Source organism: Mus musculus, chromosome 7 (genome assembly GCF_000001635.26).
Source record: "Mus musculus strain C57BL/6J chromosome 7, GRCm38.p6 C57BL/6J".
NCBI classification, from domain to species: domain Eukaryota; kingdom Metazoa; phylum Chordata; class Mammalia; order Rodentia; family Muridae; genus Mus; species Mus musculus.
Window position 1 is genome coordinate 129,591,275 of NC_000073.6, and position 12,909 is coordinate 129,604,183.

Below are 12,909 nucleotides of genomic sequence, written 5' to 3' on the forward strand. Positions count from 1 at the left end.
CGATGCACAGCAAGATGGCAAAACCTTTCACTTCATGGGCCACAAAAAATAAGGAGGAAAAGACCAGGGTCCAACAATTCCCTTCAACAGCACCTCCCACCCCAACCTGGGCGCTTCTCCTAGTGATCTAAAAACCTCCCAATGGGCCCTTCTTCCTAAAGTAGGGAAAATCACGTTTTTTAATACATGGTCCTTTGGGAGCGAGTTATGCAAACCCTATTAGCCAGGATAGTTATCACATAATAAAAAGAGAACAAACATTAGTGAGCATTAGTGAGTAGACAGTCACTGTGTCTTCTCATGCAGGACCCTTCTACAACAAACAGTGGCTGGCAATGGTAGTTGCCCTAAATTAACATATCAAAGGCAGAAAAGCAAACTGGGAGTTTTATTGTTTTGTTTTCACGATTTCCAGCAATCTTTCTCCCAAAAGGAAGAAAGCAGATGCGACTGGTAGCAGAACCCCTCTTCCATGCTTAGCTCCAACCCACACTCCATGGGATTCACTTGAGTTTCGGAACTTTGGAGAGGGAGGAACCTAGAAGTCCTAGTTCCTGGAGAGACGACGGACTATTGGAAGGAGGAACCTGGGATTTCACGGAACCCAACTGCTGGCGCGGACGCGACTACCCGGACTTTGGAACGGAAGAGCTGCTCGTGTCGCTTCCTGCCTGCCGGTGGGGAGGGCCGGGGTGCCGCCGCGATGTTACCCTACACCGTAAACTTCAAGGTGTCAGCGCGCACCCTCACCGGGGCTCTCAACGCGCACAACAAGGCGGCGGTGGACTGGTGAGGGCAGTGCTTCCGGCCTCGGCCGCAGTTCGCGAGGGGACGGGGAAGAACACTGGGCTTCCGGTTTTCCTCGCCTAGACCGCGGCCAGCGTCCCACAGCTCGCAGATTTGCTTTTAGTTGAGACATTTGTGTTGTCCTATAAGTCGCAAATGCCTGGAGCCGGCAGGTCCTCGGTGCAGACAGTTTCAGTCCTGGGTTCTTTCTCCGCATCTCATTCCTTTACTGTCCCCATTTCCTCTTCCCCAGCCTGCACCCGGGAGGGCTTCTCTCCTTGTCTCCTTTTCTCTTCCTGGTCCTGACTCTTTCTTACTCTTTCAGACTCCTCTTTTTCACTTAGATGCATTCAACAATGCCCCAAACTGTGTCCTGTCACTTACCTACTCCCACTTTTATCTTTACTGGTTCCCGTGAAGCACGGCCTCCACAGCCAGTTCTCTTTCCACAGTGAAATAACACCCAGGTTCTGAGAACTAACCATGTGAGGCAAATCCTATTACTGTTGTGCTAGGAATGTTGCTGCGGAGGCTGAGACCTCTCATGTACTTTTTTATCTGATTGAAAGGACTAAGACTAGTCACTCATCCTAGGGGCATTGTGGATTCTATGTTGTTATAAAAAATAAATGTTATTAAATGCTGAATAAGACAGCATGTGTTCATACAAAACCAGCCCAGATTGGTTTTGCACATCAGAGCTCTTTGTAGATATCTTTTAGAACTGTTGATCTGAGTGAAAATGAGTCTCAATAAATATTTGTAAACTTAGCTGGGGGTGTTTTGTAAATGGAACAATATCACAAGCCTTTCACTTTAAGAAGTACTACTAATAATGGCACATGTGAACTAGATTTGTTTATGATAGGCAAAGTTGAGTCGCTTTGTTTTATATTTTAACACTTGTTTCGCCAGGGGCTGGCAAGGTTTAATTGCATATGGATGCCATTCACTGGTGGTAGTGATCGATTCCAATACTGCCCAAACTCTACAAGTTCTAGAAAAACATAAAGCTGATATTGTTAAGGTAAGTTAAGTCACACATCAGCCCCATAACCTCAAGTTTAATACGTCATCAGGTTCTCATTAAGTCATAGATATAAATACAATTATCTAGGGTTGCCTAGCATTTACATACCCATGACTTAATGTCAATCCAGAATACATTGTTAAGTGCTAGTTCTGGGGCACTTTGAAAAGGTGAGTGGAAATACCAGTTCTGTCATTTACCATAGCACCCCCTCATCCATTAGTTTTGAACACTGACTACCATGTGCTAAGAAAATATAAAGTGTAACTGTCTTTGTGGGTGTGAGTCACACTGTGGTTTTGATTTGTGATTTCATGGCGAATATAATCTGTGATTTCATGAACATCTTTTCATAGACTTGCTGGTTATTTGTGTGTCTTTGTAAAAGCCCTGTGACCGTTTGTATATGCTCGGCCCAGGGAGTGGCACTATTAGAAGGTGTGGCCCTGTTGGAGTAGGTGTGTCACTGTGGATGTGGGCTTTAAGACCCTCATTCTAGCTGCTTGGAAGTCAGTGTTTTACTAGCAGCTTTCAAATGAAAATGTAGAACTCTCATCTCCTCCTGCACCATGCCTGCCTGGACTCTGCCATGCTCCAGCCTTGATGATAATGGACTGAACCTCAGAACCTGTGAGCCAGCCCCAATTAAATGTTGTCCTTATAAGAGCTGCCTTGGTCATGGTGTCTGTTCACATTAGTAATTAAGTAACTAAGAAAAATGCCTACTCTGATTCTTGGCCCACTTTGAAATGTGTTGCCTTGTTACTATTAAATCGTGACCTGAATGAGCCCCTTATCAGACGCATAACCTGCAGATATTTTCTCTTATTATTTGGTCTTCTTTTCATTTCTTTTGACAGTGCCTTTTCAAGAACAAATGGTTTTAATTTTGATATAATTTATTCTTTATTTTACTTTTCCATTTATTTGTGCTATATCCAAGGAATCACTGGTTTCTCCAACATCAAGCAATTTACAAGTTTATTTTTAGCTTTTTATTTCAGTCCTTGATAAATTTTAAGTTAATTTTTGTATTTGGTATGAAGTTGAGGGAAACTATATCATAGGACATATTCACTTATGTCCTATGGTCTTGATAAACTTACTTATTAGAACTAGTAATTTTGGGCTGGATTTTTAGACATAGATATAACCATGACATCTGCTAACCAGAGCAATTTAATTCAGTAATTTCCACTTGCTTATTTTTGTTTTTCTTTCCATATTGCATTGGCCAGGACCTCTAACTTCAGTGAGTCAGAATGCTAAGTGGTACTTCTATAGCTTAGGGGAAGGCATCCAGGCTTTCATCATTAAGTTTTATATAAAGTAGAGAGGTTTTAATTTGAGGTTTTCAAGGAGAGAAGTGTTGTCACCTCCCCTTTCTCTTTCCTCTTTTGTCTTTTCTGGAGTTTCATTTATGTGTAGACTTGGGCTTCAATTTGATAAGTCTGTTTTCTTCTGAACCTGAAGAAATTATTGTCAATTCTTGAAGTGAATATCTTGGTTAATTTTATCAGCTTTTGTTGGTGTGAGGAAATATTTTGCCTTTGGTTCTTTTTTTGTTTGTTTTGTTTTAAATATTCTCAAAGGACATAAGATTTCTGGGTTGGTAGTTTAATTTTCTAGAAGTAATTTTAAAATACCACTTCATTATCTTCTAGCTCACATTACTGATGAGAAATTCTTTCTTGGGTTCTTTCTATGAATTGTACCTTCCTATGTTCTCTCTGTTTTCTGTAGCTTGGTGTGCATAGTTGATTATGCAGACGTTTATAAATAAGTGTCTTAGAAGTTATGTAAATAGACCTCAGTGCTGTAACTTCATACATGCACACACGTTTCTTCCTATTCAGAGTAATTATATCCCATAATGTCATTGCAGACATGGAGTTAGGAAATACTAACTCATTGTTTTCTAAGCAGTCAGCTTCCTGTGACCCTCTGGACACACATTGTATCACCTCATCAGTACATAGCCTTTGTGTATTCCTGTTCCTACCTAAATTGAATTCATTACCAACAGCTGCATCTCTGAACAGAGCTACTTCACACTTTTTTTCTGGTTAGGCACATTGTAACCTCTTGCATGCAGCCACAGTAAGGAGCAGTATGCTAGGGACCATTTTAAATAAGATAGCAAAGAAAAAGCCCAAATATAGAAAACAGTGGTAAAGCTCTGAGATGGACATTTATTTGCACCGTTAGGAGTGAAGTAAGGATTCCTTATTGTCCCACAGCTGGTTGCATGCATGTGTTGGTCAACTCTGGTTAGTCACCAGTCTGTCCTTGTCTGCAAATGCCCTGTACATATTGGCTTTGAGGTTATAAACACATGATATCAGGTAGCTGAGTTCATATTTGCAAACTCCATACAATATAAGTTATTAGATTTACCTGTATGTAGTCAGTATACATAATACACGTGGTATTCAAATGTAAATATATACATATGTATACACACACACACACATGTACACATTTATTAAAAAGAGTTTTACCTGAGAAGTTTAAAGATCAGTAAAATTAGTATTCAGAAAACTTTATTTTCATCTTCTCCATAAATTCTGTTGTAGTTTGTGGCATTTCTTTTCTACTTTGGTATTCTCTATATATGGTTGTTTCTAGGTGCACACACCTATGTATGATGACCTATGTTTCTGTATATTTGAAGATTCTATAATGTTTATCTATTAAACTGAACAGCAGATTTGGAATCTACTCTTTGGTTATGGAATAGAAGTGCAAGGCCTCTGTGGTCTGCTCTGTGGAGCTATCCATGGGCTGGTCATAGTGAAATAAGTTGGGTATTTACACGTTATACAATGGCAGGGTGCTGAGAGAGACAGAAGGTAGTCCCGGGCTTCAGGGGTCGCCAGGGAAAGCCACAGCTGATGGTGATGACCATGAGATAGATGTGTCTCTTCCTCTGATTATTAATGTTCAGGGTGTCATCAGATTTACCATACAGTTCTGGTAGGGTTTTATTTTTAATTTGTGTTTGTGATGCTGGGTAGGGCCTTGTACAAGCTCACTATGTACACTACCACTGAACCGCATACTCAGCTCTTATCTTATTGGTTAAAATTTTAAGACAGGATGCTGCTGCATTGCCCAGGCTGGCCTTGAGCTTGGAGTCCTTCTGCCTCAGCCTCCAGAGTATCAGGAATTTTTTTGTTTTGAAATATGAAGTTCAATTTTATTAAACATATGGGTAATCTCAAAATTATCCAGAATAGTAAAAGTAATTTGAAAATAATTAAAATTCAGAAAAACTTCAGGTGTGTATCCAAGTTCTGAGCAGCTCTAATATGATGTAAAATGGCTGAGGAAATTTACAATGAACAGGTGTGTAAAGTAATTGAAGGGGAAAAGTTCAGACATTAATTAGCAAGAATTGTGAAGATCTTTGTTGGATTGTTTTTCTCTTAAATTAACATATTTAAGCATAAGTATTAAAGAAATATTGAAATTATGAATACAGACCCTAATTCTTACTCATGGAAAGTAGACTTTATAATGGTTTATACTTTTGCCATCAATCACTGAATGAAACACAGAAGGGAAACAAAATGGGGGCGTAAAGCAAAAGGAAATACAGTTTTAAGTAATTTTGAAAATTTAACCAGTAAGTCTTAGAGTAGTGCCAAATTGTCCTTCATCAAAATCCAGCCAAATAAGGACACATATGCTCAGAGATTATCTCGAGTACCAGGAATTATTAATGCACCAACAGGCCAAGACTTATTTTTATATTTTAATGATTTGGCATGTTTATATGAATTGTGTGTGCATGTGTATATTCATGTTTATGTTTGTGTACATGTGTTATGGGGCTGTCTTAGTTGGGATTCCTATGTGATAAAACACAACTACAAGCAACTTGGGGAGGAAAGGGCTTATTTCATCTCATGGTTTGTAGTCCATCATGCAGGGAAGTCAGGACAAGAACAAAAAGGCAGTGACCAAGAGGCAGGAAGTGATGCAGAGGCTATGGAAGAATACTGCTTACAGACTTGCTTCTTAGAGCTTGCTCGGCCTGCTTTCCTATGGTACCCAAGACCAAGAGCCTAGGAGTAGCACCATCCACATAAATCATCAATCAAGAAAATGTTCTACGAGCCAATCTAATTTTCTCAAATTTCTCAATTGATGGTCCTTCTTCTTAAATGACACAAGCTTGTGTCAGGTTGACATAAAACTAGCCAGCACAAGTACTGTGTGTGCATATATATGTGAAGCCCAGAGGTTGACACTGGATGTCTTACACAGTTGCTATCCATCTTATGTACTGGGGGCAAGGTCTCTTGCTGAACTCAGAAGTCACTAATTTGAAAAGTCTAGCTATCAAGCTTGGCCAGAGAGCTCCTGTCTAGAATTCCAGTCCGGATGCTGTGCCCACCCAGCATTTGTAGGGGTGCTGGTGATCTCTGGTCCTCATAGGCAGCAAGCATTCTATTGAACCATTTACTTCAGCTTTATTTTTTTTCACTTTTAATATGAATTTTAATTATAGAGCATAAACTTTATTTAAAGAAAGTATTCTTTCTGAAAGGATACTGCTAGAGGTTTGCAAGGTTGTTTATTCCCTTTTCCCTCCAAAAGTTTTTAGATCTCTAATTTTTTCTTTCTAATTAGGATAATAGAATGTAGAAAAATGTTCTTCTTTATTTATTTTTTTTTATTAGGTATTTTCCTCGTTTACATTTTCAATGCTATCCCAAAAGTCCCCCATACCCTCCCCCCCAATCCCCTACCCACCCACTCCCCCTTTTTGGCCCTGGGGTTCCCCTGTACTGGGGCATATAAAGTTTGCAAGTCCAATGGGCCTCTCTTTGCAGTGATGGCCGACTAGGCCATCTTTTGATACATATGCAGCTAGAGACAAGAGCTCCGGGGTACTGGTTAGTTCATATTGTTGTTCCACCTATAGGGTTGCAGTTCCCTTTAGCTCCTTGGGTAATTTCTCTAGCTCCTCCATTGGGGGCTCTGTAACCCATCCAATAGCTGACTGTGATCATCCACTTCTGTGTTTGCTAGGCCCCGGCATAGTCTCACAAGAGACAGCTATATCTGGGTCCTTTCAGCAAAATCTTGCTAGTGTATGCAATGGTGTCAGCGTTTGGAAGCTGATTATGGGATGGATCCCTGCATATGGCAATCACTAGATGGTCCATCCTTTCATCACAGCTCCAAATTTTGTCTCTGTGACTCCTTCCATGGGTGTTTTGTTCCCATTTCTAAGAAGGGGCAAAGTGTCCACACTTTGGTCTTCATTCTTCTTGAATTTCATGTGTTTAGCAAATTGTATCTTATATCTTGGGTATCCTAAGTTTCTGGGCTAATATCCACTTATCAGTGAGTACATATTGTGCGAGTTAAAAATGTTCTTCTTACCCATTAATGATTTTAGATGCTTTGCCAAAATTCAGTTTTAGGAAAACCAAGTTCCAAGATGGCCTGGGATTTGATGACCTAGGCATTTGAAAAATTCCGTGGTCTTCATATCTGATGTCACCAAAATACTTAGGCTCTGCCTCATTGTTTACATCTTACAGGCATTGTGGTTTTTTAAAAATTAAGTACAATATTTAAAACTAAATAATGAGCCAGGTGTGGTGGCAGATGCCTTTAATCCCAGCACTTGGGAGTCAGAGGCAGGCGGATTTCTGAGTTCGAGGCCAGCCTGGTCTACAGAGTAAGTTCCAGGACAGCCAGGGTGATACAGAGAAACCCTGTCTCGAAAAACCAAAGAAAGAAAAGAAAGAAAAGAAAGAAAGAAAGAAAGATAGATGTCTAAGTTTCAGAATTAATACTAGTTTCCTACTTTGTCATACCAAACTTTTTTAATCATCTGAATGGTTACTGTTTTGTGAGAATGCTGCCCAGTGTCCTGTGGTGCAGTGAGGTTGACCCAATCTCTCCTCCCCACAGGTCAGGTGGGCCAGGGAGAACTATCACCATAACATCGGCTCTCCATACTGCCTGCGCTTGGCTTCTGCGGATGTCACTGGGAAGATCATTGTCTGGGATGTAGCAGCCGGAGTAGCCCAGTGTGAGATCCAAGAGCACGTGAAGCCCATCCAAGGTGCGGAGCCCCTCCTTTCCTCTCAGACCACTCTGTCCGTGTTTCTCTTTCCCTGTGCTTGATTTGGTTATTTCCAGGTTAACTCTTGAAGGTGTCAGCCTAGTACTGAGAGGCATTGACCATTCTTTTCCTTCTGAATATACTGTTAGACAGTATTGCCTTACATGTGAAATGATTCTTACCATAGTAAAACTCATTGACTTCGGTGTCCGCCTCAGCTACATTGTTGAGATTCTCGAGCTTCCAAAGCTTATACTGTCAGGTACTCTTGTCTGCAGTTGCAGTGAAATAGCCATTAGCACTGAGTGATAAAGCAATAGAGATTAGCAAGCTTGCATTCTAACAGTCCTAAGAGTTGCTTGTTTTTTCTTTTAGTGTTATTCCTCTAACATTTTTATAGTATTCTTTAGACAAGTCTTTGAGAAGGTATCCTGCCTGTCTGGGAAAAAAATATGCATATGTGAGGGGTCTGGGGGAATGTGCGTGGGTAGAGTTGGGTACATGTGTATGTACAGGTGTATGCCTGCAGTGTGGAGGACAGAGGACAATCCCACGTCAGGCCTTAGGTGCCTCCCACCTTTCGTTTGAGACGGTTTCTAGTTGACCCAGAACTTTATCACACAAGCAGGGCTAGCAGGGCTAGCTGGCCAGTGTGCTTCTGGGGATCCTCCTGTCTCTGCCCCTCTCAGCCATAACAATGCTACAGTTACAGGTAGGTGCACCTCTGCTGGCTCTGCACACAGGATCTGGTGATCTGAACTCAAGTCTCCATGGATGCAGGACAAGCACTTTAACTACTGAGCTATCTCCCCAGCCCTGAATAATTTTTCAATTGATGATTTTAAAAATATCTATTGAGTTCTTAACTAGGTACTAAGTACTAAGAGACATTGTTGTTCTAAGATATTTATTGTTTTTGAAAAATCAGGAAAAGCTTCAGTGTTATCAAGTAACTTTACAAAAGCATTAGTGAAGTGTGGTAGCTTGGCCATGCCTAGGAAAGTCTCAGATCCTGAGTTTATAGTTTCAGATAATGGTTATTGTATATTTTCTTTAAAAGTAATATCTCAGGGTAGTTTAGGTGTGAACCAAATAACTTGATTTTATGTAAAATTAGCCTGATCGTGCATATATATCACATTTGGGGAGGTATTGGATTTTAAGAGAGTTATACACCCTGGCCGCCTGTCCTTGATGCTTTTTGGACATTTTGGAGTGACGTCCTACGGTCTGGCCCGTTCCTCTCTGGTCTTTCCAGATGTGCAGTGGCTGTGGAATCAGGACGCTTCCCGAGACTTGCTGCTCGCTATCCACCCGCCTAATTACATCGTGCTGTGGAATGCAGACACAGGCACCAAGCTGTGGAAGAAGAGCTACGCAGATAACATCCTTTCTTTTTCTTTTGACCCTTTTGATCCTTCACATTTAACTTGTAAGTATAATTTTGTGTGAAAAATGAGTTATAGGAGGTGCTAAAAATAAAACTAGTGCTGTATACACAAAGTAAACGTTCTCTGCCTTCAATAACTTAAACGTGAACACCGAGGAGAAGCACAGCACATCTTCACATGGCTGCAGTTCCCAGTCTGCATGCTGACTTGTAACCCCACGCTGTTTGAGGTACTTTGAGTGTTGGGAATGTATGGCAGCAAGCCATGCACACATTGAATTCATGGCTGAATGAATAGTATTGGACTAGCTTGGGACAGAGAACTACTGCATTATTCTATTCAGACTTCCATGGATGTCGTTTAAAAAACTTGAATCAGGGATTTCATTTAATCTGTAGCCTGAGCTCTTGCTTTTAAAACTATCATTCCAATTAATGCTATTTCATGTAAAAGACAAATTACGCTTAAGAGAATTTTTTTTTGCAGAAGTGGTTTTTACCAACATTTTGTGTTTTGTGGGTCAGATGATCTAAAAATAAGATTTGTTTTGGACTGGTATTTGTGTAGTTTATTATTTAGAAAGTACTCCGTATGCAGTGATTCAACAGATACTGCTTTAGCCAGTGTTTCTATCCTGGGAACCGAGATGGAGTTTCCCAACGGCGTGGAGTTAGTGTTCTAGTGAAAGGCGGGCAGACTATAAACAGGACGAATGAGTTTATAAGGTGTAGTGTTAAAAGATGTTAAGTCGGGGCTGGAGGAGTGGCTCTGCAGTTAAGAAGATGTGCTGTTGTAGCAGAGGACCCTAGCTCGGTTCCTGGCACTCATATCGGATGGCTCACAGCCTCCTGCAAATCCAGCTTCATAGGATTCAGCAGCTGCACTCAGGTGGGACACAAACACACACACTCAAAATCTTGAAAAGGTGATCAGTGATATTAAGAAGGAAAAATCAGGTGAGGGAGATGGAGTAGAATGGGGACTAAGAGTTGTCAAGTTTTATTATGTTAATGGCCAGAGCAAGCTTTATTTTATAATGATCAGAGGCTTGAAGGAGGCAGAGAAATGACTGTAGTTTATAGTGTTTTCCCTGGATTTGAATGTTTCAAAATTCTGATTTTATCTAACGGTGTTTATTGAGAGAGGCAGTGTATGTGTGTGTGTATGTTGAAAGAGAAAGAAAATTAAAAGTTTAAATGGAGAACATGGCTATAAACATAAAGTCAATACATTGAGTTCAGGCCTGTCTGTGTATACTTGTACACACCCACTAATTGGTTTGCTGACAAATTCAGGGCTGTAGGACACAGTCAGACAAGTTCATTATAGTCAGTGGGGGATAAGGGCATGAATGAAGGAAACCAGTGAGACTTTGGCAGATGAATTCTGGAACCTGCAGGGAGACAAGGATTGGGCTGAGTTTACTGTGTTAACAATGTATCTCTAGATTTGGCTGCTGGAAGCACTGTGTTTGTGCACATATATGTATTACGATTTTGAGAAAAGGTCTCCAGATTGGCCTCAAACCTATGATCCCTGTGACTTAGTCTCTTGATTGCTGGGATTTCTACTTTTCAAGTGTCAGCTGCTCTACTGTTTGTGTTTAAACTGCACCTGAAGTGCCAGACTTGTCATAGCATTGCTTGGGGCTCTGTGCCTACAGCAGCTTCACTGATGTCATCAGGATCTTGTACAGGTGCAGTTCTCTGTCAGCTACCCAGTATTGGCCAGCGTGTAGGGTAGATGATATTTCTAAGTCATAAGAAGGTATAAGTTGTGACAATAACTGTAGTGCTGAGATACTTCTGTTTTGTGGACTAGAAGCTTCCATTGGTATTCGGCTTTACGTGTGCATGCATATGTGTGTGCATGTGTGTGCACTTGTATATGTATATAAAATTAGGTATAGACATACACATACAAAGAATGCTTTTAACTCAAGGTTCAGGCTGATGTTTGAGAAGAAAAAATACTTATTAGACTGAATAGCTCAAAAGTAGTCATAAAAATTTAGTATCATTAAATGAGATATTTGAGCCTGGCTAATGGTGACACCCAGTTTCTTGCGTGTGGGTAGTTTTCTTATATGGATTGTACATTCTGAAAAATGCTTGGATGTTGAAAGTATAGGATATAACGGAAAAGAAAGTCTATGCATAGAATTTTCTCTGAAATAACCAATCTTTGTTGCTATGCCAACAATCTCGCAATAGCTTTTTAATATAAGATGTAGTTGAAAAGCTCAGCTTGGAGGTTTCTGATACCTTGTAGTGGACCATCTGTTTCTGTGTAGCAGCATTACTCTGTGTTAGGGATATGACATCGACAGCTCATACTGAGAGCTTCTTTACCTTCCTTTCATGGGTTAGAGTGGAGCTGTGTGCTACTCAGCTAAGTTTTAATCAGTTCTTCTGCCTCCCTCTGTGTAGTACTCACCAGCGAGGGCATCGTTTTCATCTCAGACTTCTCTCCATCCAAGCCTCCCTCCGGCCCTGGGAAGAAAGTGTACATCTCCAGCCCACACTCCAGCCCAGCTCATAACAAGCTGGCCGCAGCCACGGGAGCCAAGAAGGCTCTTAATAAAGTAAAGATTTTAATCACTCAGGAGAAACCGAGGTGAGTATGGGGTAGGACTGACTAGAGCACGCAGCTTCCTCCCTCACTTCTGAAAGTGGTTGTTTTTATGAGCTTTCTCCGTCGTGTCCCCTTGTCGCCTCTACTAATTTTGAATTTAGTAAAGGACGAGTCCTTTCTGTCCCCTCCCCTACATTTAGTGTCCTCTTCATTCCACAGGTGTTGAACTTCCTCATGATGTTAGATTAAGGTTTATCACTTCCTAATTTAATGTGGGAAAGTACAAGATGGTTTTAAAGTCATGGTCACTGAGCACATGAAGACCGGGGAGCTGGGTTTTCACTTTGAGCCACTTCCTCACTCACGCACTGCACCCTGTCCGTAGTCAAGAATTGGTGAACACTTCTGTGCAGGCGAAGGTGCTCGCTGGCCAGCCTGGCTGAGAGCTGGGTGCTGACAAGGCTCTTACTGAGCAGATCTTTAGCTTTCTTCAGAGTTTCCTGTCCCAGTCTGTGTGGCAGGGTTCTAACATAGTTATAGGCTTATTCCAGAGGTGGACAGACACAGTGTGTCCATCCAGCACTTAGTGTAGTGCCCCACATGCCACAGGCAATCCGAAAGTGTGAGCTCTTCAACTGCTGAAGAAACTGCACCTAAGAAAAAAATGTGATGAACTATTTGTGTGCATTACATATAGATTGCTGGCTTTTGCTAGAACTACAATTTTATATATTTTTATAGCTTTAGAAATTTTCTTGGTATTTGTTTTAAAATAGTCTTAATATACAAAGATTATTCTGCTTAGACTGAATAATTATTTGATTTATATGTCAAAGACTTATATGTAAAAGATTGTGCTATAAATACATTTTGAATTTGTAGATAAATACTGTTTTTGTGTATTGTGCTGTAGTCTGGTTAAATTACTGGTGAGTTTATCTCAAACCCTATGCTGAGATGGTTTAAGATTGCTTTTTAAGTGGCTTAATAGAACTTTATATTTCTGTAGATTCCTTGTCACAAACAAATAATGTACTCAT

General features: G+C 40.7%; 1 protein-coding gene across 3 annotated transcripts in view; it reads left to right on the top strand.

Annotated features, from left to right (window-relative positions):
- The first annotated feature begins 419 nt into the window (after positions 1-419).
- Wdr11 (WD repeat domain 11) overlaps positions 420-12,909 on the top strand; it is a 44,045-nt gene continuing 31,555 nt past the window's right edge. For 2 of the 3 annotated variants that reach the window (XR_378226.4, XM_030242306.1), the window contains exons 1-5: positions 420-789; positions 1,702-1,813; positions 7,751-7,904; positions 9,163-9,336; positions 11,725-11,911. Coding sequence is in view for 2 of the 3 variants with exons in the window: in XM_030242306.1 (XP_030098166.1) it covers positions 704-789; positions 1,702-1,813; positions 7,751-7,904; positions 9,163-9,336; positions 11,725-11,911 (713 nt within the window). In the remaining variant the exon portion in view is untranslated. The remainder of the gene's footprint in view (positions 790-1,701; positions 1,814-7,750; positions 7,905-9,162; positions 9,337-11,724; positions 11,912-12,909) is intronic. The other variant, NM_172255.3, reaches the window with a different exon arrangement.